Genomic DNA, 23,183 nt, shown 5'->3' with positions numbered 1-23,183 from the left:
TCTCCATCTATTATTATTATTATGTCATTGCTCCAACTGACAGTCAACACAATGGCAAACTCAAAATACAGTGCGCCTGCGATCAGCCTGAATCAACCCAATTTGCACATACAGTAAAGTGAACGTATCCGACACTCCAAGCGTACAAGAACTGTAGCTACCAATACGAAGCTCCGCAAAGAAACACACTGCTCACCTTCAATACGCGATCGGGTGCCACATTACAACCTTTGCCTCAGCCACTGGGTTGCGGATCCTGGACTGAACCAAAGGGCTGCACCCGAGACAAGAACAAAAATAAAAAATAAAAAACAAAAAACATAAAAATAAAAATAAAAATAAAAATAAAAAACGCTGCCCAATTCTCAAAGTGCTGTGGTTGGCGAGTGCTTGTTCGACCGACTCCCACACATGAGCCTGCGTTATCAGTATCAGTGGCGTGATGCAATGTCTCCAGAGAGTGCTACAAGGCGAGTACTTCACCATCCACGATTGAATCCACAATCCCCATGTCATCTTGGACTCTCCGACAAGGCCCCGATGATCCCCCCCCGGATGTCTCAGCAACGTATCCACTCGTATACTTAGTGTGAAAAAAAGCAACTTCTGGTCAACAGACTTTCGGCATCTCATCCCAAGGACCGTGCGTCACCACTGTGTTTGACAATGGACAAGGGACGCGATAATGAACAATGGGCTCTAGTGTGTATATTCATGCTGTAGGAGCGGGGTACATGAGTCGGTATCCGACTGTACGGTACGAGTATTGTTGACATGTATCGATATTGTGAACATGTCATTTTGGCTGGTGTTTAGTCTGTTGTATGCCAAAGTATTGTAATCCAACCTATACTCTGTCTTTCTGCCACCAAACGGCCAATGGCTACAAGTGGCTACTCGTACGGCTACATTCAGCTACCTCTTGAAAGCTGACTCTTGCGCCCTCCAAATCCGCTAATCCCACCAATACGACCTTGAGAATGCTCGCATCCCCTACGGGACAGGTGCATTTAATAATCCTGAGAGCAAAGTGAGTCAAAGCTGCAGGTCTGTAGACCGTGCTACAACATGCTTAGGCGAGAAGTGGGCCAAACGAACGCATTTTTGGATCGATAGGACTGGCTCTGAGGCCCGGCCGTTCTGGAGACGCAACAAACGTGCTTCTCCGCCATTCCACGCGGCCCATGACTCGATCGTGACTCCTTTTCGGATTACATGGGGCGTCCATTTAAAATTTGGCGTTTCCGGGATCCGAAGTGGAGACCCGCCGATCCCTGCCTAAAAAGTTAAGCTAAACTCCAATCTTGGCTCATATCTGGAGTAGCCGATGAGGCACGGTCCAATATGAAATTCTCTTCTGGCCTTGACATGTATATATATATATATATAACGGAGGAGGTAGCCATAGATACAACAGCCCACCACATCCATCACTCAACATGTATTCATCCGACTTCAACTTTGACACGGCATATCCGCCACAGACTGAATATTCCAAACAAGACGACTGTCTGGGATACATGCCCATCACCCCTCCTTACCTGGACTGGAGCTCGCTGACATTCCCGCCGGTTGAATGCGCACCCATCGCCGATAACGTGCTCCCGGAAGAACCCTCGGAGCCCTCGGACGTGTCTTCTTCTTCCGGAGAAGAAAGCCCCTACTTTTTCGACGAATACTGCACCATTCCCTCTCTGGTCGACCAGCTCAAAGAAAACCCCAACATTTGGGCCATGGCAAACACCGTCAAGAAAGGAGCCTACGTGTGTAGCCACTGCACTAAGCAGGGCACCCCCGTCAAGTTCAAAACCATGGTCGACTTTGCCACCCACCTCGACTCGCATTCTCATGACCGAAGCTGCAAATGCGCCGACACAAAATGTCCCTGGTCCATTGTGGGCTTCTCTACTCGATCGGAAATGCGAAGACACACAAACTCGGTCCATCGACAAACACCCTTCACATGCAAAATCTGTGACCGCGGGTTTGTACGAGAAGACTCTCTCAAACGGCATGTCAAATTACTCCACATTTCTCCCCTCAAAACCAGACGAAAGAGTGCCTGAGCAACAGGATTCCTCACAAACACCCCCAAAAGCTAACACTCTCGACATGTATTTATACGATCTGTACCATATTTATATATAATGTATTCATGATCCATATCCGAACAGACTATTGAAGGGCTCTCTACGCTATGCAACCACTTGTAGGCTCCTGCTATCCGCTGTATCCTTCATTGATCTGTTACCATGTCGACTCAATCTTTGATGTTAACAATAAATATTCATTACTCTTCTATACTTTCCCCTCTATACTTACGTCTATTCGGAAAACACGTGCTGAAGATGCTTAAGAGCCAAGAAGGAACCTCCAGTGGCTCCCTTGGTTGCAACTCCCGAACCGTTGCAAATGGTCAGAATTCGCATCTTCTTGGGGTATTTGAAGTGAATGAGCTTGGGCGACAGCAAAAATAGCTGCTGGTCAAAGTCCGCAGCCGTGTCGGCAACATGCTGGTTCATAATCACCTCGTTCTTGGCATCCAGCGCCTGGTTGATCTCATCCAGAGCTCGGAAAGCCACAGGAGCAACCCCCTGTAGCGCCAAAAGATAAGTTCCGATCGAAATGGACCGCTCTCCTCCAGACTGGGTAGTTCCATCCAGCTTACACTTGTTGCCTCCCTCTCGGAAACTGACCATGATCTCAATACCCCATTGGGAAAACGGGAGAGGCTCCTCGGGACTAGGATCGTTGGGATTGGCCTTCTCCTTGACTGTTCTCAAAACAACCAAACCAGAAGCCTTTTCTTTCTTTTTGAGAAGCTCGGCAAACCGCGAAGAAACAAGATTGACGATTCTCTCAAGCTCGGGCACAAACACGTCGATGATCTTCTGCATCTCCTCGGCCGCATTGTCTCGTTTGTTGGTGAGATAGACCACCTCCTGCTTGGTGCGCTCGGCCTGTCGAAGCACCTCTTCGTACTTGTTTCGAGCATCCATATCGACATTGGCAAACGTCAGCTCCTGGCGAAGAGCATCAATCTGTGCATCCACATGTGCCTGGAGATCGGGGCCATCGTATTGTGCCTTGAGCTCTTCGAAAAACACCACGTACTCGGGCTCCACCTCCTCCTTGTTCGCCATGTACGCCTCATATTCTGCCTTGGCAGCTTTGTATCGCTCCTTGAGACGCTGGAACTTTTCTTTGAACTGGGCACGCTCGGCCTCCACCTCGGCGTATCGGGTTTTGAGACTAGAAACCAGTACATTTGCTCTGGCAAGCGCAATGGCGTCCTTCTGAGCGTCAGGAATGATCTGGCCCAGCTTTTTGATCACCTTGACTCGATCAAGCATATTGGCAGCAATCTCGTCGCGGGTCTCGTTTCGTTTTTTTGCGATAAGAGCCTTGACCTCCTCAATGCCCGCTGGAGCGTTTTCGACGTGCTTCTTGAGCTTGACCTTTGCAGTATGCAGGTTCTTGGCCAGAATATCCTTCTTACTCTCCCTGGTCCTGTATCGACGCAGCTCGTCTGCAGTCTCGTTTTTTAAGTGAGCCTTGTCCTGTAGCAAACTGTTTGCAGTCTTGACTTCCTCCTTCAAGGGTCTGAGTCGCTGCACAAGTTCGTCATACTGCTCCTGTAGTTCCTGCTCTCGGGACCGATCAGGTAACTTTTCGTAGATGATTTGAGAATCCTTTTTGGGAGGATAGGTGTCGATCGGCTCGGACTTTGTAGAGGTGTACCGCTGTCCGTAACGAGACTGCTTGACGGTGTACAGCATGTTCTTGGAGATGAATCTGTTGATGGACGGAGGCAACTTTGAGATTTGTTCGGTAGTAAGTCCTTGTCGACTGTAAGGAACAGCGTGGATTTTGGCTGTCTCGCAAAGATGGGCCAGGTTATGATCAGGACCTTCAACAAGGTCCAAAATGTATCCGTCGAAACCGAACCCTTGAAGCTGCTCCCGGTCGACAGGCACAGTATGAGACGCCTCCTCAAACGACTTGGATACTTCTCGAACAGTAATTTTATCTTCAACACGGACAATCTGGGCAGCAGCACTGGAATCACGAGCCACAAAGTGCTGGGCAGTGGTCCTGACCACGGCGCTCACCATTCTCTGGTCATCGAGGTTGTTTTGTTTAAGACGAACAGTGTTGATGGCAGGGAGCGAGTATCTGAACTGGTCCGGAGGTGCGATTCGTTTGACCTTTTGGATCAGGTTCATGTTGATTCGCTGCACAGGCACAAACCGGTCGTTCACACGCCTCTCGGACTCCAATGCAGAGTGAATCTCATCAGCCTTGCCGGATTCGTTCCGTCTTTTGGCTTCCAAGTCTCGCATCACCTGTTTAGCCTCGCTGTAGTCCTTGTCCAACTCAGCCAGCTTGGCCTTGAGACCCTCCTTCCTCTCCTGAAAGGCGGGGTCGTCCAACTCCTTGCACAATGCAGTGTATGACGCCTGATCCTCCTGGACTTTGTTCTGCAGAACCTTGGTTTCCTCTTCGTGCTTGTCGAGACGTCGCTGCGCAGCCTCAAAGTCTCCCTCGTGCTTGGCCATCTTGCCCGCAATCTCCTTATCCTTATTACGGAGCTCTCGGTACTTGCGCCAGTACTGTTTGGCCTTTTCCTCCTTTTGAGACAATTCATTTCCGCATGTCTTAATGACTTGTTGGTACGAGCCCATCTTCTCGCTCAGAGTCTCTTTCTCCTCAATCAGATCTTTGTTGGCGGCATTCAACTGTGCCACCTCGACCTTTATACGCTCAGTCTCCTGTTTCAGAAAAATGCCTTTGCTGTAAACAGCCACCTTTTCCAGCTTCTTAACCATCTCCTCCTGCTTCTCACGCTCCTCCAGTTGGGCGATTTTGTCAGTCAGATCGTTTCTTCGTCGGTCCAGATCCGCAAGTGCATCTGTGGCCAGCTGCAGTCTGTGCTCGTCGTCGGCACTGTGTTCCTGCTGGTTTACCAGCGAGTCGTAGTGGCTACGCATGTTTTTGTAGCCGACATCCTCCATGGTGGTTATGAGAAGCTCTTTGGGACTCATGGTGGTGAAGTCCTTGACTCGATCCTGGGGCAGGAAACGGGTCATGGACACAATCTGGATGTCGAGCTCTCGAGCGGTAGCACGCACCTCTTTCATTGTAGCCGACTTGCCGTTGATGAAGAACTTGCCCTGCTTCTCGTCACGTGTCAGCGTTCGTTTGAACGTGAGGTCCGGCATGCCTGCAAAGTTCTTGACCACGACCCGCACCTCCAGCGCGTCCTTGGTCGATTTAATGAGCTGCTGGGCCTTAAGGGCCGCCTTGCCCATGCATGTGATGGGGGCTGCGAACGCCAGACAGATGGCTGCGAGCATGGTACTCTTTCCAGATCCATTAGGGCCAATCACAAAGTTGAGAGTGGGTCCAAAGTTGACGAGACACTCGTCGTAGGACATGACGTTTTTCATGTAAATCTGGAGAATGCTGCCCGGTCGGTAGCCCGTCTTTTCGCAGATGTCGAGACTGGGTCGGGGGATCATCTCGGACCCATGTTGTTGGTCGTGTTCTCGAATCTCGTTGTTGTACGCCCGTTGTTCTTCGTCAATGTCGTCGTCGAACACGCCCATCTGTTCGTCCTGCGTGCGTCGACGCTTGGCGACCGTCTGCGAGCCGTTAGGCAGGTCTCGTTTGGCCATTTCGTGCTGATGGAGGATTTGCGACAGTCGTGGGGACAAGTTTGGCGTCTTAACAGAGTTTCGCGTTTTTCCACTTTCTCATTAAGGAGTTTATTAATCAGACGTGAACCATGGACCAACATGGTGGGAGACACACCTCAGCAAAAAGAGGGAAGGAAGAACGAAAAGACGGGGGGGAAACATGCCATTGCGGTCAGATGACCACCTCACGTGACCTCTCAACTTTTGCGGCTAATCCACGCTCCGGCCATCTCCTTCCGTTTCCAGTCGTAACCCCATTCATACTCCGTTCATGTGCCATGTACTGTCGACAATATTCGTATACGGAAACTCTCTCCCACATGCTGTTTCGACCAAACTCTCTGGATGTAGATTGTCCATACACACCTAGGTTACAGCAGTTGAGCGCGTGTGAGAAGGAAGTAGCGATGTCCCCGGAGTGTATATATAGTGCATAACCTGGTCATGACTTTTCTGTCTGCAGTATTGTACTCGTACACCATGAACCCCACCCTGCGACTGTGCCGATTCATTCGACCTTCCACCGTCAGAACCTCCATGGTCAACACGTCCCAGGTGTCTGGAGGCTCGTCCTCCATGGCCTACGACGCCTCCACATCCTTTTCGTCAACTCCACGACTGCTTCCGCCCAACTCCCAGCCCAGGTTTCTCGCAAACATGTCTACAGGAGACGTCATGGCGCTGGGACTGGCTTCTCTCATGACCTGCCGGCCGTCCATGGTCAAACTGTGCGCAAAGATATTGCCCTACGTGCCCAATTCGGTTGTCAAAATGGTCGTCTACCGTCTCTACTGTGGAGGAACCAACCACCACGAGGTTCTTCTGACCGCCCAGAAACTTGAGAAACGCGGCCTAGGCGTTATGATCAACTACTCGGTGGAGAGAGCCAACTGAAGAGATTGATATATTTATAGATGGTAAAGTATTTATTGTGTTTTACGGTAGTTCCGGTAGCTACAGGAACTTGTTCAAACACACCAACATTGATCCAGTATGGTGTACTTGGTAAGCTAGCCACAATACGAACTGGTGCACTCCCGACAGTAATTCTGTCGCCAATCAACCAAAATTACATGTCGCAATCCACCTCTGGACTCCTCGCACTCGTCCCGGTTCACCAAGGTACACTTCTTCCCGTCTCAGATCGTATACGCAACGGTAAGACAAGATGGTGCCTTGATTCCGTTCTAGATCGGCTTGGATCCGGCAAAGAAAGATACACAAAGACCATCAAGTCAATCTAAACTGATTTTCTAACTCTCCTCTGGAAAATTCCAACACGACCGATTCAACAAGTGGCTCCTCACTCACCATACAGACATAAATGACCACCTTTTTGGCCTAATCGCGGGGCGTTTTAAACCCTAACCCAATTCATGTTCGATTGCGATCAAAGTTGTTCTCATTTATATTTATATAGTCAGCGTCGCTCGCCTCTCTTTTCCACCATATGACAAGAAGAAATGATCGCTCTACTAGCTTCCATGGTAGGGCTGATGGCCCAGGATGTGCGCGAGCTCCGACGACTCAACAAGCAAGAGAAGGCCCGCAAGAAGGAGGCCAAGGCCAGACGTCCAGCTCGCAAGAACCGCCACAGTCTGTCCGACAGCGTGACTCTGGTGGACAGCAACCAGTCGAGATCTTAAGCCACAATGACAGCGACGGCAACAATGATAGCGACACAACCCGCACAACCAACGAGACAGACGGATGTCTTCCTGGACTTTCGTTGGGGATGATGGAGAGGTTGGCTGTTGAGGGGCGTAGACAGGCCAAACTTTTGGAACGGAAACAGCAACTGGAGGCCTCCAAGAAAAAGTTTGAGGCAAAAGTCGAAGCCGACAAGCGGAGGAAGGCTGAGCACGGCAGGTTGGCGAGAATCCGTGAGGAAGAAAAGCTCCAGAAGCGTGTGGACGTGAGCAGGACCAGGGCGGAAGCCAGAAAGAAGAAACAGCAGCAACAGCTTCTCCGGCTTCAGAAGCGCATGCAAGAAAAGTTGTACAAGGAGGAACAGGCGGAGGAAATCAAATTCAAGAAGCTTGAGGATATGCGGGTGAAACAGGAGAAGGCCAAAATTGCCAAGAGAGAAGCCTGGGCAAGGAAACGGCTAGCTCAAAACATTGTGCAAACATATGAAAAGCCGTTGTTCAGAGGTCGACCTGGTACGCTTAACCACGAAAAGCTGCATAATCTGGAGCAGCACAGGAACCGGGCCAGAAGACCACCACCTTTTGACCCCGATGAAGAGGCAGAGATCTATAAATCTGTGCGCAGGTACATTACTCCAAACATTAAGCAACCAGGAGGGTATGTCACTCTCACTCCTACTGTCTTGGAGAGGGCTACACAGCTATTAACCAATCAGAACCTCAGGCAGGTGGTTGCGTCTCCTCGACGGGTTATCGACAAGGCAGGTGAAATTGTTAGTCGGTCTTACAACAACACCAACTTCTTCATCAACCGTTTGCACGAAAAGCGAATGGACGAGGATATGGCCGATTGGCTTACTCTGAAACGCCAGGCCGAGAAACCGGGTCCTTTCACACCAAACGTATACTCGTGTGTCAACGGCCAGTATTCCTACGACGATCCCCCAAGCAAGTGGGTCCCTTACGCTGCTGATGACTTCTTTGCCGATCTTCAGGAAAAGTCACCTCGGTACTTTGAGGAAGACGGATCCATGGCGCGTGTTTATGAGACTCCTCCTTTTCCCGAGCCTGGACCTGCCGACGCACTCCCTCAAAACCAACTTTTGGAGCAGCTGCATAGATACGTTTCCGGATACGCTCACAGAAACTACCCGCTGCTCATGGGTCGCATGGACGAGTCTGCTCTGCTGGGTATGGGTGTTGTTGTTGAGGAAAAGATCAAGTCGATGCTGGGCAAGAATGGAGACCTGTTCTATGCTGTCAAGGAGGGAACTGACAAAGTATGAAGGAAGCAGTATGGATATTTATTGAATACATGAGTGAGTGTGCTGCAGCAAGGCTGTAGCAGCAAAGCTGATCTGGATGCAAGATGGAGCCATTGGAGCTCGTGAGCAGTGATGTTCTAAAAGAACATGTGAGGGGCTATATCGGCTGATCCGTCGACCATGCGCTCATCTGACAATACCTGTAGAGATCTCCTGGATTTGCACAATAGGCTGCGTTGGGCCGGCTGAGACCCCAGAGAGATATATACGTGATTAGAAATCAAGTGACAAACTGTTTCAGTCTAATTGTGAATATCTCAATCGCATGGCGACCGACTCGGTGTGAACAGTATGCTCTCCATGATGTTGTGGCTGCGACGGATTGCCCTTTTTGTACAGGTGGTACTCGTCTGGAGCAGATCCATCTTTGTGCAGAATGTGAATGAGCAGCTGGAAGTCGCTGGGAAGGCTGTAGGTGGTTGTTCCGGAGCTGCTGGTCACACAGACCACGTTCGATTGTCCTGTTTCCACTGAGAAGTTGATCATCGAGTTGCAACTTGTCGGTTGGTGGCATATCGCTAAAAACAAGTGTACAAGTGTACTGTAAATATATGTCGTTAGCTGTAGCTTGATAGACCCCACCTAACATGTTGAGATGAGGTCCGAGACCCAGTTACCCACCATGTGTATACTGTGCCTTGTACCTTGGCCCTGTCCAACCTTGATACTGTTGAGCTAGGTGGTATTGGACCAGTGTAAAAGACGGGGACCAGCTGCGAGGTTCTCCGTTCATGTCTCAGTTTGAATAATGGAGACAGTTGTGTCGTCTGCGGCTTTCCAGAGTTGCCGCTATCGCACATACGAGAGCAGCCCTACTACTACAAGTGCAAGACGATAGTTCAAACTAACAATCTCTAGCGGGTCATAATAAATATTGAATCTAAATATTTCCAGTGTCTTACCGGAATGAGCGGAATTACTGACAGTACCAAACCACACTCTTAGTTTGAGAGGGAAGAAGGGTCTAATTTTTGACAAACGCAGGCGGAGGATGAGACGGAGGCTGGTACTGGTCCATCTCAATGTTTGAGTGTCCAGGAGGAGGTCCCGGAGGAGGACCATAAGCGTCGCCCGGAGGAGGACCATAGGCATCGTTGGATGTGTAGCCTCCCTGGTGATTGCTGTAGCCGGCGCCATGGTGCGACGTGTTGACAAAGTTGCCGGATTGGTCATAGTATCCTGCGGCTGTGGGGTCGCTGTTGGCGTTGGGGTTGTATGGGGGAGCAGCCTGAGACTGGTACTGCTGCTCCGACTGGTGGTATGTCGGGGGAACGATCCACGACGTTCCTGTGATGGGTTGTTGGCCCCTGTTGAGCCGTCTCTTGTTGGTGGTGCACACTAGCAGAAACGAAATGAGGAAAACTCCGATGATCAGCGCCAGCAGAATCCATCGGCCCCAGTTGTTCCAGCCGGAGTTTCCGCCACATCCCCAGCCGTAGCAGCCGTCGCTGTAGTATTGCCGTCGTTCAAGAGGTAGAGATGGCATTGTGTGGGTGTGGTGTGTGTGCAGACGGACGGTGTACTTGTATCTGTGAGGTGAATAAAAATGCGATGGTGCGTTTTTCTGTCGCTGTTCGAATGCTCGTGTCGAATGAGGGCAACGTGTATCTCGTCAGGAAGACTCTTGGCTGTGCAAGTCGTGCCAAAGTTGAGATGGCGAGGCTGTGGTGTTTTGCAACCGCAGACAATCACAGGAACTGCATGCACCAAACCATAACGGGTAATAGGGCTAGGGCACGAACCAGCCGTATCGGCCACTGTTGGGTGCAGAGGCTGGTTTTTTGCTGCAGGTGGCAAAAGTGGGGAAAAGGCATGATCACGTGATATCATATCCCGATATACACCTGCTGATCACGTGAACAGCGTCCACGGCCCGGCCGTCTTGCTCGGCAAGTTATCTGGGCGTGTTCCCTATCAACGGCAAGGGGTCTATTGTTGGTGGCGTAGAGTTTAGGTCATGTCATTTTGCGTTTTCCTTTTTTTTTTTTATCCCTTTTTTTTCCCTTTTTTTTCCCTTTTTGAATTTGGATATTTTTTTTCAGTTTACTTGGCAAGCGCTAATATGCGCTGGTTGGGAATTCGATTTCGAGTAGTGGCGACATTTAGACCGGTAGAGGCTTCTGGCGTTAGGGGGGAACATCGATATAAATATAGCATACGCCGTTTCCGAGGACACGTGTCCTTCGGATCAGATGACGACGAATCGTTCTTGTTTTTCTTACGTCATTTTCTACGCATCATCCATCTTGTCAACATTCCATTCTAGACGCATGGAAGTGCACACCAACAGGAGCCGACAGGAACGATGGTGGCAAATGAAAAGATGGAGAAAGCAAGCAAAAAAAGCGACGTGTGGGAAATACGACGCAACAATGGCAATCGAGCGACGGCAAGAGTGGAAGCAAGAGTTAATTTCGTCCATAAATAAATAGCTCACAAGATATCTCACGTGATTTGAATGAGTGAGATAAAAATAGATTGTACGAGTATGAATGAGCTGAGTTAAGAGTATCATCACTACAAGCATTGGTTTAAAAATGCGTACAAAAATAATATTACTGAATCAAAAAGGCAGGCCTCCCCTGCAACTTTCTCTCTCTATCTCTTGTGCTCCATAATCCTCCTGACAGCTGCCGCACAGCCAACTACTTGGGAACCAAATGCTCGTCGTCATCAGAATGCAAAACGTCTCGTCCAGCCGGCTGCATGGGCGAGCTGGTGTTGGGATTGGGGTCCGCAAAGGGTGACAAGTGCGAATCGTCAGTCTGCGGCCGTTTCTCCAAATTGTCCATCTCCACGGGGCTCGTCGAGTAACCCTTGACGGGGTAGTCACTACCAGGGAAGGTGGCAGACTCCATGAACGAGTTTCGCTCAGACTTGTACACTCGGTCCGTGTTGGGATCGCTGTACTCGTCAGTGGGAGGTTGGTCGTAGCCAGGCTTCTCTCGAGCAGAAGTGCCGTAGTTCTGAGTGGTCTCAGACACAATGGTATCAATGTCCTGGCCCTCGAGGTAGTTGAACTCACCAGCCCACCACATTTCTCGAACAATGTCAATATCCATGGGGAACCACGATCGATGCACACACTTTCCAAGAAGTCGGGGCAGAATGCACACAATGATCATGAGCAACAGGCAGGTCCAAAAGTTGAGGGCGCCGTACAGATGCTGCGCAGTCTTGTAGAAGAGCTGCGACGCCGTGAACTGCGTGTAGATACCGGTCCACGCAAACACGAGCGCAGAAGACACCCAGCAGATGATCAGGAACGGCTTGGACCACTGGTACATATTGAGCTGCACGTAAATGTTACAGGCAATCATGGACGCTGTACCGGCGTAGGCACCGTAGGCTTCTCGGTAGTTGATCTCTCGGCCAACATTGGTGGTCACGTGGCCCTTGTAGAAGGTCAGGTAGGTGAAGAAGTAGCAGATGACCGACTGGAACAGACCGTCGAGCATGTAGCCCCAGAACTTCCACTGAGTCCATTCCAGACGCAAGATACCTCGTCGGTACAGCTGGGGGACGGCAATGGAGATCTGCCAACTCACGTCCTGGTCAAAAATACCAAGCAGGATGACGGGAAGAGAGGTAAACGCCAGGTTAAACAGGGTAATGTACGTGTAATCAAACAGCATGACACCATCCATGGCCGTGTGCACCTGGAACCAGAAAATGGTCATGGCAAAGACGATATTCTTGTAGAAGAGGTTGGCAGTGAGCTCAGCAATTCGGCGGTAGCCCCATCGACCGTGCACTAGCAGCAACTTGTTGAGGAACCGGAATTGTCCGATACCGTAGTCAGACGACATGACGGCCTGTCGACCCTCGACACCAGCAATACCCACACCAACGTCGGCCTCCTGGATCATAGAGACATCGTTGGCACCATCTCCGATAGCCAGAGTCATGACATCGAGCGACTTTTTGACCAGAGAAACAACAGACGCCTTTTGGGCGGGAGACACTCGGCAGCAGAGAACAGACTTGCAGTTCTTGCACAGCAGCAGAAACTTGATACGAAGAGGATCGGAAAGAGCCACCGTAAGAGCGTCACCGTCAATGACAACAGCAGCGTTGTTCTTGGGAGGGGAATGATCCTTCTTGGCAGCCTTGAGAGCCTCCTTGGACGTATCAATGTTGTACTTGGCAGCAAACTCGTCCAAAACAGCTCCGACAGACTCGACTGTGGGGTTCTTGACCTGGATGGTGATCAGCTCCATGCTGTTATCCAGCAGGTTACAAGAGTAACCAATGTTGACAGCAGTTTCAACCTTGTCACCAGTCAGAACCCACAGCTTGATTCCAGCCATAGCCAGAAGAGCAATGGAGTTGGGAACTCCCTCCTGAAGACGATCTTCAATGGCGGTACCTCCCAACAGTCGCAGATCTCGCTCAATCTGCTCGGCCACCTCATCCATCTTGTCTTCTCGGTTCTCAATGGCTCGGGCAGCTTCAGAATGGAGACTGTACCACTGCTCGTATTCCCGCTCGGAGATCTCTCGGTGGGCCAGGCACAGGGTTCGAAGACCCTCGTTGGCGTACCGGTCGAGATCCCGTGCAGTTTCCTCCACCAGAGAAGACTCGTTAATCTGACGGTTGAGACGGCTCAGAATGACGGAGTCGGCTCCCTTACAGAGCAGAACAATCTTGCCAGTGTCGGGAAGACGTACAACGGTGGACATTCGCTTTCGGGTAGAGTTGAACTCCAACATGGCCAAAATATCGTACTCGATTCGCTTGCCCATGACGTCAACAACCACGGATTTTCGAGTTCGTTCCACAACAGTGAAACCGAGATCTCGAGCGGTGGAAACCAGAGCAGCTTCGTCGGGAGACTGGGCCTTGAACACAAGCACACCTTCTTCGTCAACCTCTGGAAGAACAGAGTGACACAGAGCGAGAGCCAGAAGGAAGTAATGGACATGCTTCTGCTGATCAGGGCCAGAGGCACCCTCCAAATCTCGAATGATATCGGAAGAGACGAAAGTGGGCTCGGCTGTTAGGTATGGGTTGTGGTACACCTTTGCCATCTCCCGGGCCATCAGCTGTCGGTCGTCAGCAATATCCTGCTCCATTTCAACCTTGAGAGTATCGATGTTGGCTCCCTGGCGCTTTCGGAGACCCAGCATGGCCTCGGTAAACACCTTACCATATGACTTGCCACCAATAGTACACTGTTTGAACTCCATGACATTCTGAGTGAGTGTTCCGGTCTTGTCGGAGAAGATGTACTCGATCTGGCCAAGATCATCGGAAATACTCCAACTTTTGGGGGTGCAGGGGTAGTCCAGAGGAGCATAGTACATGTCGATATCGTTGTAGATGAAGAAGGCATGACACGTCTTGACAATTTCAATCGAAATATACAGAGAAATGGGCACCAGGGACTGCAGAACAATGAGGAAGGTGAAGAACGTGACCAGACCACCTACAGCGTAAGTTCCACCGACAATTCCAAACTCGAAGAAGTGGTCAGAAGTGTCATGACGGCGGAAATGCTGTGATTGGACGGCAGCGGCAACAATAGACAGAACAGCGAGAAGAACCACGTTCGACCACACGTTGATGTTGAGCTCTCGGGTCATTCGGGATCGCTTGGCAGGGGTCTCTCCGGTGTTGAGAACAATCTTGGTGTCGTCACCGGTGAACACAACCAGACCCATGACCCATCGTGTGTTTCGCACAGAGCAGCCTCGCAGCAACAGGTTGTTGGAGTTGATAGGCTCGCTCTGGGCTCCTCCGTCTGTGTTTCTCCACTTGAGAACACCATTGTAGGAGTACATGTTGGCGTGGGGGGGTTCAGACATGACTTCGAAATGCGAGCGCTCAAAGTCGGAAGCGTGACGGATGCCTTTTGTGGCTGAAAGGGCTTGTCGCACCTTCAAGTTGGTCTCACCATCCAGGTTACGAGTCTCGATATAACAGGCTCCGTCATCGTCCGAAGTGGACAAGACAACAATATCGGCAGGGACCTCGTCGTCGGACAAGACTCGAACAATGTCGCCCACGTTGACCTGCTTCCAGTACTTCTTCCGGAACTTGGCCACGCCCTCCGGTCGCTGGTTGTAGTCGATGACTGTGGGGTCGTCTGAGAACTCACCAGGGTTCTTACTGTCTCTGTTGTCAGTGCTGGCTCGCAGAGTACGAGAGTCGCCCGCGGGGCCCTCGCCAAAGTCGCCCGAGAACCGCACAGAAGACCGTCGCTGGTCGCGGTCCATGGAAGGTCGGCCCAGGTCCATGGAGGGCCGCACGTCTCGTCCAATGTCCGATCGTCGCACGTCAGAACGACGTCCACGAGACACACCCGAGGGTCTGCCACCGAGATCACTGCTCATTCGCGCGGTGATGACCGTGGTATTGGAGAGCACCCTGTGCAGCTCCTGCTCCTTTTCCTTGGACTCGATTCGTCGCTGCTTGGGCATGAAGAGTCGCACAAAGGCCCGTCCCTTGGGGCCCCAGAAGCGCGAGTTGGCCTTCTTGAACCGTCGCCACAGACCCACGTCGTCCTCCTCGACGTTGGGGTTCTCGATGCCGTCCAGCACACGGGTCACGTTGTTGTTGACCTCCATGTCAAGAATCTGCCGTCGGTAATCCTCGATGGCGTCCTTGATGGCTGTCAGCACGACAATGACAATGATGGGCACGGCAGCCAGACCGGCGGATTGCACTCCGAAAATGGAGAAGGCTGACAGAATGGCAATCAGCAGGAAATAAATATTAGCCACGTTGTGGAACTGGTACCACAGGTTTTTTGGCACAAAAGTGATGGGCGTGTATTTGGTGGTTCGGATCTTGTTTCGCACATAGTGTGCGAGGGGGTTGCCTGTTTTGGGGTCTTTTTGGTCCTCGGGAAGAGGCTCATTGAAGTAGACTGTTCGCGAGGGGCCATGAGCCTCGTCGGTGATCTCATGGGTGTTGTCGACCTCGACTCGTTCAGGATGCACGAGTTTTTGAAATAGCGATCGTCGTCGGTTGACCGAGTGGGTGCGGCGTTGCGTGCCGAATCTGTGTCGCTTGGATTGTGTCGTGTCAATGTTGGAGCCTACCTCTTGTAGAGGGGCTATATTGTCACCTTGCTCGGCGAGCTCAGCTGGGTTAGTAAAGGTCACCAAAGGCAGATAATGATATCAAGAGCTGCCCTGGTTGTGTTTGGAAATGACAATACAGTCACAGCAACACTCGCATAGTTGCATGTCTGGATAGTAAACACGGAAACGGCTGCTTATGGTAGTAACATCATATCCATCACACAACTGACAAAGGCCAGCTATTGCCATGCTCTCATGGCACAAGCACACACACAGGTATCATCTAGAGGAACTAGACATGGAATATCACGACACACTGTGGCGTTCTTCGCTGAATGTCTCTCTGGGCCTCTTTGGAATGTGTCGTCCATCAGGTACAATAGGAGCTGTCATAAGGGGGTTGTCATGTCTGTATCTCCGTGATATCGTAGCGTCGGTAGTATGGAGTCTGTGTCCCCATCTATGTCCCTGTCATGTCCCTGTCTGTGTCCCTGCCATGTCCCTGCCATGTCCCTGCCATGTCCCTGACTGTATCCATGTTGAGCCCTTCAGGGTCCCGTCTCTGGTACTCACCGTCGGTACTGGCCCTCATGTCTAACAAGTGTCAGATTATGCAAGGATACCACAAGAGAGTGCTGGGCGAGTGTGTGGTGTGAGGAGTTGTGGGTACAGCGGCCGAAAGTTGTGGTGTTCGCGGAAATGGTCGCGGCGAAGGTAATGCAACCGAGACAGACGCAGTCCTCGACACAGGAGTGAGAGAAGTGGTGGTGAGCCTTTTTTCCGAAATACGCTTCTTCGCCCTGCCGAATTATAATTTAGAATTGCGGTGTTTACAACGGCGCAACAACAAAGACCTCCGGGGTCCGTCGTCTACAGCAACTCGAAAACGGCATTTTTTGGCTGACCAACCCCTCCAGGGGCACTAGGTCTTGCGGCCACCGCACAGCCTCGTCTCTTTTGCCGTGTAAAAAACGGTAAACAGCACAAGCTTGTATTGTTTTGGCTCCTAACTAAACCGCGCCAAGGTCCTGCTTTTAACTCCGGGGGAGCGACTGAGGGAATCTATACAACAGGCACTATACATGCCTCCAACGGCCTCGGGAGTCTACAAAACAGGCCCCGATTGCAGTCGAATGATTAGTGATCGTCTTGGGTCGGGTTTCTTTCAAGTGTCCGCGTGCAAACCAGTGTACAACCATCTGCAAAACATCCACTATTGCTCGATGGAAATTACACTTTAAGCCCTGAATATGCACCAGACAATGCTGAAGGTACCGAAGCCAAGCGTGGAGTGCAGCTAGAGTTTTGCTGAAGCTCTTGAAATGGAGCAGGCGTGGCGGCGAACGAGCTGGGCCTGTTTCCCGCTCTCCTTGTGGTCCCCAATTGCTCGTTTGGTTCTCCTCCTGCTCACGGTTGTGGTCGCTGTCATTTCTCGGATCTAAATCCAAACACACTTTTTTTCCATGCAGGCTTCTGGGACCACGGTGCACATTCTTCCTTGTGCGACTGGGTCTTGTGGAATGTGAGTCTGCAAGTACTCTACCGTAGGCAGGTTCGTCGAGGAGATGGCTCTAGTGTGCACACGGCTATAACTCCTTTGGGGCGCTAAAAGGACAGCGCATAGCTATCCCTCTCCGGGCTAGTGTTGTCACGCACTGTCTATTAGTGCAATTCGCGCATTATAAAAGCCAGTCTAATTCCTTGTGTTGTATCGGAAGCTAGACAAGGTTCCGATCGAGCCGAGGGTGTCTTTATTAGTAATGCTTGTGGGAGCTTGTGGGAGCTTGTGGAGGTTGTGGGAGCTTGTGGGAGCTTGTGGGAGGTGGTTGGTGTGTTAAGTAGGTGGTTGGTGTGTTAAGTAGGTGGTAAGTAGGTGGTTGATGTGTCAAGTGGTTGAGGAGTTAAGTGGTGGTGGTTTAGGTGGTTGCTTGGTAGTGCTCTGTACATACAGTACCAAGAACAAGAGCCAGTACACACCCTTGGTTGCTCTTGATGTCAATGTGCTAGCGCAGTTGGAATGGTGTCTTGCTTCATCATCAACACGAATCGAACTCACAATCTTGCGGCTTCGAAAACGTGGTCAGTCATGTACTACAAGTACAAGTACGGTATCAACAACCAAAATAGGGTCCTCAACAGTCTGCCGAGCATGTTAACCAGCGCTACTTGTTCAGAATGTACAAGTACAACACCTGTACAAGTGCTGCGGATTGGCCTTGAACTTGCATGGACTTGTGAAAAACCAATTCACTGCGAGCTCGATTCGATAAACGATGACGACGGATCTCCGCACGTCAGATGTCAGATTGCGTTAGCGTCGATTAAGAGTGACGTTTGACGGCCGCTAGCGCCCAAGACATGTGTTGAATACAGGTATTGTACAATTGTGAGAAGGCCGGGAGGATCAGGATTGAGCACGAGCACGAGCAGAAGTACTTGAAGACCACTCTGAAAACAGTACAGACCTCAATTGAGCCAATGATATAGCCTCACTGCCGTCAAAGTTGATCTATACAACGTTGTCCACCGTGGACCAGTGTATACCAGGAGCGCCACTGTCAGGCAAGGTGGATAGACTAACCAGTTTACTCCACCGACAAAGACATGGGCGACTGTGTCTTGAACCAACTGTGTGCCATGTTTCAAGTGGGCACCTCTCGTCGACCACAATCACACCACTTGTCTCGTATTTCTACACTGCAAGATTCCCGCTCCTGCTGGGTGGAGTAAAGCTGAGATTGAACTTTGCCCGTGTCGACAGCAACAGCGGTGTGGCTTCGCGGAGGTTGTGTTCGTCTCTCGAGTTGGAGGTCGAGATGAGTTGGAGTTGGAGAGAGTTGGAGTTGAGTTGAGTTGGAGTTCACATCTCGTTCCGCTGCACATTCTTGATTGCTTGATCACCAAGTCCTCGGGTTTCTCCAATCGTTTCTGCATGTCTCCCAGACTGCACTGCACACTACGGGATGTCCTGAGTAGAAACGTATCCGCACCGGCCCGAGTAGCAATATCTAACTAAAAGTGGAAATGTCGTGTCCGACGACAGCCACATTGCAACATTGGCAAACAGCCTCCCACTAGTGCACCCTCAAGCTCGCTGCAACCCCCACGGTTTCACTTGGCCAACCCACCCATACAACCATGTCTCACACGGGCAACGGTTAACGGTCTCCACCTGGATCACCATCAAAGAGTGGAGGCAACAGAGACCTGGGCTCTAGGGCGGCCAAGAGTCACCCACCAGCCCACAGAAAGCTGCACCAAACGAGCAAATATGTCCGGTGTCGTCGCCTCGCCGGCATGCCAGTCGTTACTTTTTTGACCTATTCATCAGATAACCTGGGTATAGTTGCTGCACTAACCACTGTCGTCTTCCCGAAACCCACTTTGTCCGCGTCCCTCATGTATTCGTTATCGGACGGGCGAGACTGACGAGACAACTTCATCAGAGAGCCCGAGAGATGCGATTACTACCTGGCAAGCCACACTACCGCCTTCGAACGGCACCTTGGCCCTGTCCCTACTCACACGGCACCGCTACAACAAACGGCACCGACGACCTACAGTACGCGGCTTGACCAACAAAGTGCTCAATCTCTTTTGCCCTTAGACTCGACCAGAAACCTTGACCTGACGGCGGCCTCTTCCACAGAGCTAGACAGACATTAGCGCAAACTGTTCCTGAAACTTTGCTGCTCGCTCGCCGCCCACTACCTCTTGCCACCCAGCCCTGTGGTTTACGGTGGTTGTGCACATACGATTCGTATTTCCACGAAATGTTTGGAGTAGGTCTCATAAGTGGCTTTTATAGGTCCAAGACCTAATCTGACATGTGCTGGGGGAGGACGGTAGCCGCTCAGGACGTTTGCAAGAGCAAGAAACACGAATCTTTGATGATTCCGTACCACACCTCCAGTCACAGATCACCGATACAGACCGCAACCAACCTGGTCACATGGTGGCTTCCCAGTTTACTCAGTCCGCCTCGGGGACAGTTTTGTAACAAAAGCAACGACCGCAAGATAGGGGAAGCTCGTTGGGGAAAGAGGTTCCGTAGATCACCACGGTGATGCAGAGCGCTGTCTTTCTCCAACACACCGTCTTCTCACCAGTAAAGTGATAGTCCTCCCAGGACACTGACACAGTTAAACTAAGCGTGAAATTGAATGATGGACGTCCTCAGGGCCCACAAGCACGCCTTTAGGCTAGGTGCCTCGACTCGGACAGCAGTAGTCCATGGATTGTCTAAACAGGGGCTTACTTACTTTTTCCCATCTTCACCCTGAAAATAAAAGTCCTCATTCCTCGGTCAACTATGCGAATTAGTCACTGAACGTGGGCGAAATGGACTGATTGAGAAATAAACGTGGGTGATACAGGCGACCAACCGTTTAATCAGGTACCCACACTCGGGTACGAGCGCTTGATTCCTGCACTACCTCTCGTCTAAACTCGCCCGGCGGATTCACATGATAATCCAACTTGAACAGATAACCGAAATACCCCTTACTTTCTGCACCGGGACCCACGTTGGTACCTGATTTAATGCAATATCGAGCTGCTGATCGAGGCCGACTAGCCAATCGGCGGTCTACGGGCGATCACCAACGCAGATCACTGGTGCACACTTGCATGAACAGAAGCTAGCGGTCAAGAAGGTTGTCATATACCTTTAGGGGAAACTAAGTGACTGAACAAACGGTAGTGTGTTGACCAACCAAAGGTCCGAGCAAACGCTCCGGAACTTGGATTCTTCTGTGGGGAATTCCACTCTGTCCTTGGGTAGCCCCGACTTTCAAATGCAGTCAGATACACAGCACATGTCTCAAGCAGGAACCTCCACTTTCACAGACATGTTCGACGCAGTACAGTGCAGCTACACGGATCAAATTGGCCGGGAAGGATGTTTAAAGTGGATAACTCTCTTGTTTTCAAGTGTATGAACATGTAAGAACAAAGAAAATGCGCTGTGGCGGTTATCGTTCATGCTTTATCCAAGGTTGAGATGGTATCACTTTAACCACATGACGTAAAGGGCGGAATCACTGATAAGAGGGTGGGAACTTGAGATAAAGGGTTGAAATACTCCTAGCTACATGTCTGTGAACTTGTCGTGTCCAAATCACAACTTTCCATGGCCCTGGAAGACCTCAAAGAAGCTTGTTTGGGTGAAAGACCAGTGTGAGACTGGTTGGTCCAAGTCAGACAATCCCTGAGCTTGGCCGAAGCAAACTCACATTGCCGCTAAACCAACGTCGATAGACACTCTTTGTCAAATCCGCCATCCAATGTCGCAATTGTACAGTGGTCCGAGAGGTAGGTTTGGGTGGAGGTTCTGGGGAAAAGCACAAAGTGGAGGCGAGACTTGATGAGACTGACATCGACGCTACTGTCTCTCTCAAAAGAATATAAATACAGGTTCAGGTTCCCTCTTGTCTCATCAGCAAACAGCTTCAACTCCTCTCTTCACTTCTCTACCCTCTTCTCTTCTTCTTCAAGAACACCACCCTCTAATCTCTTACAATGGTTGCCATCAAGAACATCGCTATCCTCGCCGCTGCCACCTCTGTGGTTGTCGCCGCCCCCGCCGCTAACGGTGGTTTCCAGCGAATGGAGATCCGACAGCTCGATGTTGCTGACGATCTCATCCACATTGCCGAGACCTTCCTCTCTGCCATCACCGGCACCCTTGGTGTTCTCACCAACACCTCCAAGGGCACCCAGCTCCAGAACCTCGAGACTGCTCTTGACTCCCTCAACAAGCAGATCCCTGCTCTGATCAAGGACATCAACGGCCTTAACCTCCCCGTCATTTCCGGTATTGCCGGAACTCTTGGCTCCATCGTTGTCAACCCCATCTTCAAGACCCTGGCTCTGATTGTCGAGACCATTGGCGCCACTCTTGCCTCTCTCCCCGTTGATGCCTTCAACACCATCCAGAACCCCGCCAAGATCTTCCAGACTCTGCTTGCCAACATTGGTCTGCTCACCGATGCCTTCAAGAAGATCTTCCACAACCTTGGTGATGCTCTTGGCTCTCTGGACTCTGCCACCTCTTCTCTTGGCTCCGAGGTCTCCTCCAAGCTGCCTCCCTCTTCTGCTCAGTAAGTTATTTCTACTGACTAACAATGGCCCGACTGGTTTCCGGCCCTATCTATTACTTCTTCTCAACTCTTTAAGCTTCCATAACTATCAGAATAAAATTTTGAACCCACACTTCTCGACTCGCTATTGTAAGACTTCCCCCAGGAACAAGGTTGCGGGAACTGCATTATTCCCAAAGGGGTAATTTTCAATGTAGATCTACAATATTACGCTCATACACTCCACTCCACGGTACGTATACGTTCGCTAGACCTTCTTCTAACCCTAGCTTCGAGCTTCTTTTACTTCTCGAGAGTGGTGAAATTTCCGACAAACCCAGTAGAGATCGAAACTCACGGTCTATAGATCATCTCCTGCTGCCCCGACTCATGGCCACCACCCACTGATCTCCCTCCTCGTCCAGTGACCCCCACAAACCCTAGAGCCCCCAAGCTTCCTTCTCTTGTGAGTGGCTCGATACTGTGTGGAAAAAACTAAGGCCACACAAACTATTGTCTCTGCTCTAATTCTGAGGTAAAGAGACTCGCTTGTACCGTATCGCAGCACATCAGACCATTGAAGCCTGGAAGCCTGAGGGATAAACTAACGGCGGTAAACTAAATCACCGGTACTCAGTTAGTGGATATCGCTAATCTGCCAGTATAAACCACTCTGGGAGGCAGTGCATCGGTCAGCTGTCCTGTTGGTAGGTTAATCCTCTTGCCGCATGACTCCCACATGTCTAGAGTGCTCGGCGCCCAAAACGTAGATAGTCCAAAGAAAGATCGACAATCAGCAGATATTCGAAGCCCGCGACTATCACAATCGGCCAATCAAAAATCATCGCTCGCCATACAATACAACGGCTTGCCCAGGCTCTTGCTGGATAACCACCCACTGATTAACATTTTTTTGATCACAAGTCTTCGATGACAGTCCTCATCGACAAGGAACAAGTTTTTCACACAATGGCCAACTCTGCGTCAATCAAATCTGAACCATACGCACCAAAAAGACTCACCACCCGACTGTTTCCGCATACGCACTCCGTTATCAATGGTACAGTATGTATTGCTCTTCCACAAGCGACATTTTCTCCTCACAAAAAGTAACCAGACACCAAAGGTGGGCATCGAGCATTCAACCGGGTCAGGTAAACATGCCGCTGGCTTGCTGCTTAGATGCCGAAAGAAAGAGACCGCGGAGGAAAAAGAAACCAATGGTTGCCTCATTTGAGTTCATAAAGCCGGTCACGTGACTTTCTGGGTCGAGCGACCGTCAATACTTGCATTTTTATGAAAAAATCTGGCCCGATGGTTTAGTGGTATAATTCTCGCTTAGGGTGTCCTAGGCAATTTGCGAGAGGTCCCGGGTTCAATTCCCGGTTGGGCCCAGAATTTT

General features: G+C 50.7%; 8 protein-coding genes and 1 non-coding gene across 9 annotated transcripts; 6 read left to right on the top strand and 3 right to left on the bottom strand.

Moving 5' to 3' along the window:
• Positions 1–1,439: 1,439 nt before the first annotated feature.
• On the top strand, positions 1,440–2,066 carry YALI1_E20510g (uncharacterized protein; the record flags this gene model as incomplete). The annotated part of the gene is made up of 1 exon (XM_504055.2): positions 1,440–2,066. The coding sequence occupies one exon, from the start codon at positions 1,440–1,442 to the stop codon at positions 2,064–2,066; it is 627 nt and encodes a 208-aa protein (XP_504055.2).
• Positions 2,067–2,324: 258 nt separating this feature from the next.
• YALI1_E20467g (uncharacterized protein) lies at positions 2,325–5,678 on the bottom strand (the record flags this gene model as incomplete). Its single annotated transcript, XM_504054.2, has 1 exon — positions 2,325–5,678. One exon carries the CDS (start codon positions 5,676–5,678, stop codon positions 2,325–2,327), a length of 3,354 nt encoding a protein of 1,117 aa, XP_504054.2.
• Positions 5,679–6,143: 465 nt separating this feature from the next.
• On the top strand, positions 6,144–6,593 carry YALI1_E20463g (uncharacterized protein; the record flags this gene model as incomplete). The annotated part of the gene is made up of 1 exon (XM_504053.3): positions 6,144–6,593. One exon carries the CDS (start codon positions 6,144–6,146, stop codon positions 6,591–6,593), a length of 450 nt encoding a protein of 149 aa, XP_504053.3.
• A 556-nt stretch (positions 6,594–7,149) lies between these two features.
• YALI1_E20453g (uncharacterized protein) lies at positions 7,150–8,634 on the top strand (the record flags this gene model as incomplete). Its single annotated transcript, XM_068283031.1, has 1 exon — positions 7,150–8,634. One exon carries the CDS (start codon positions 7,150–7,152, stop codon positions 8,632–8,634), a length of 1,485 nt encoding a protein of 494 aa, XP_068139132.1.
• Positions 8,635–9,637: 1,003 nt separating this feature from the next.
• YALI1_E20423g (uncharacterized protein) lies at positions 9,638–10,159 on the bottom strand (the record flags this gene model as incomplete). The annotated part of the gene is made up of 1 exon (XM_504051.3): positions 9,638–10,159. One exon carries the CDS (start codon positions 10,157–10,159, stop codon positions 9,638–9,640), a length of 522 nt encoding a protein of 173 aa, XP_504051.1.
• Positions 10,160–11,318: 1,159 nt separating this feature from the next.
• Positions 11,319–16,293, bottom strand: YALI1_E20361g (uncharacterized protein; the record flags this gene model as incomplete). Its single annotated transcript, XM_504050.4, has 2 exons — positions 11,319–15,763; positions 16,275–16,293. 2 exons carry the CDS (start codon positions 16,291–16,293, stop codon positions 11,319–11,321), a joined length of 4,464 nt encoding a protein of 1,487 aa, XP_504050.2.
• Positions 16,294–18,972: 2,679 nt separating this feature from the next.
• YALI1_E20334g (uncharacterized protein) lies at positions 18,973–19,276 on the top strand (the record flags this gene model as incomplete). The annotated part of the gene is made up of 2 exons (XM_068283030.1): positions 18,973–19,004; positions 19,048–19,276. 2 exons carry the CDS (start codon positions 18,973–18,975, stop codon positions 19,274–19,276), a joined length of 261 nt encoding a protein of 86 aa, XP_068139131.1.
• Positions 19,277–21,221: 1,945 nt separating this feature from the next.
• On the top strand, positions 21,222–21,806 carry YALI1_E20312g (uncharacterized protein; the record flags this gene model as incomplete). Its single annotated transcript, XM_504049.4, has 1 exon — positions 21,222–21,806. The coding sequence occupies one exon, from the start codon at positions 21,222–21,224 to the stop codon at positions 21,804–21,806; it is 585 nt and encodes a 194-aa protein (XP_504049.2).
• A 1,283-nt stretch (positions 21,807–23,089) lies between these two features.
• YALI1_E20293r lies at positions 23,090–23,175 on the top strand. The gene has a single exon. It is a non-coding gene; the product is annotated as a tRNA-Pro (tRNA).
• The last annotated feature ends 8 nt before the right edge of the window (positions 23,176–23,183 follow it).

The sequence above is a fragment of the Yarrowia lipolytica genome, chromosome 1E (genome assembly GCF_001761485.1).
Source record: "Yarrowia lipolytica chromosome 1E, complete sequence".
NCBI lineage: Eukaryota > Fungi > Ascomycota > Dipodascomycetes > Dipodascales > Yarrowia > Yarrowia lipolytica.
This window is presented reverse-complemented; position numbering and strand designations above follow the sequence as displayed.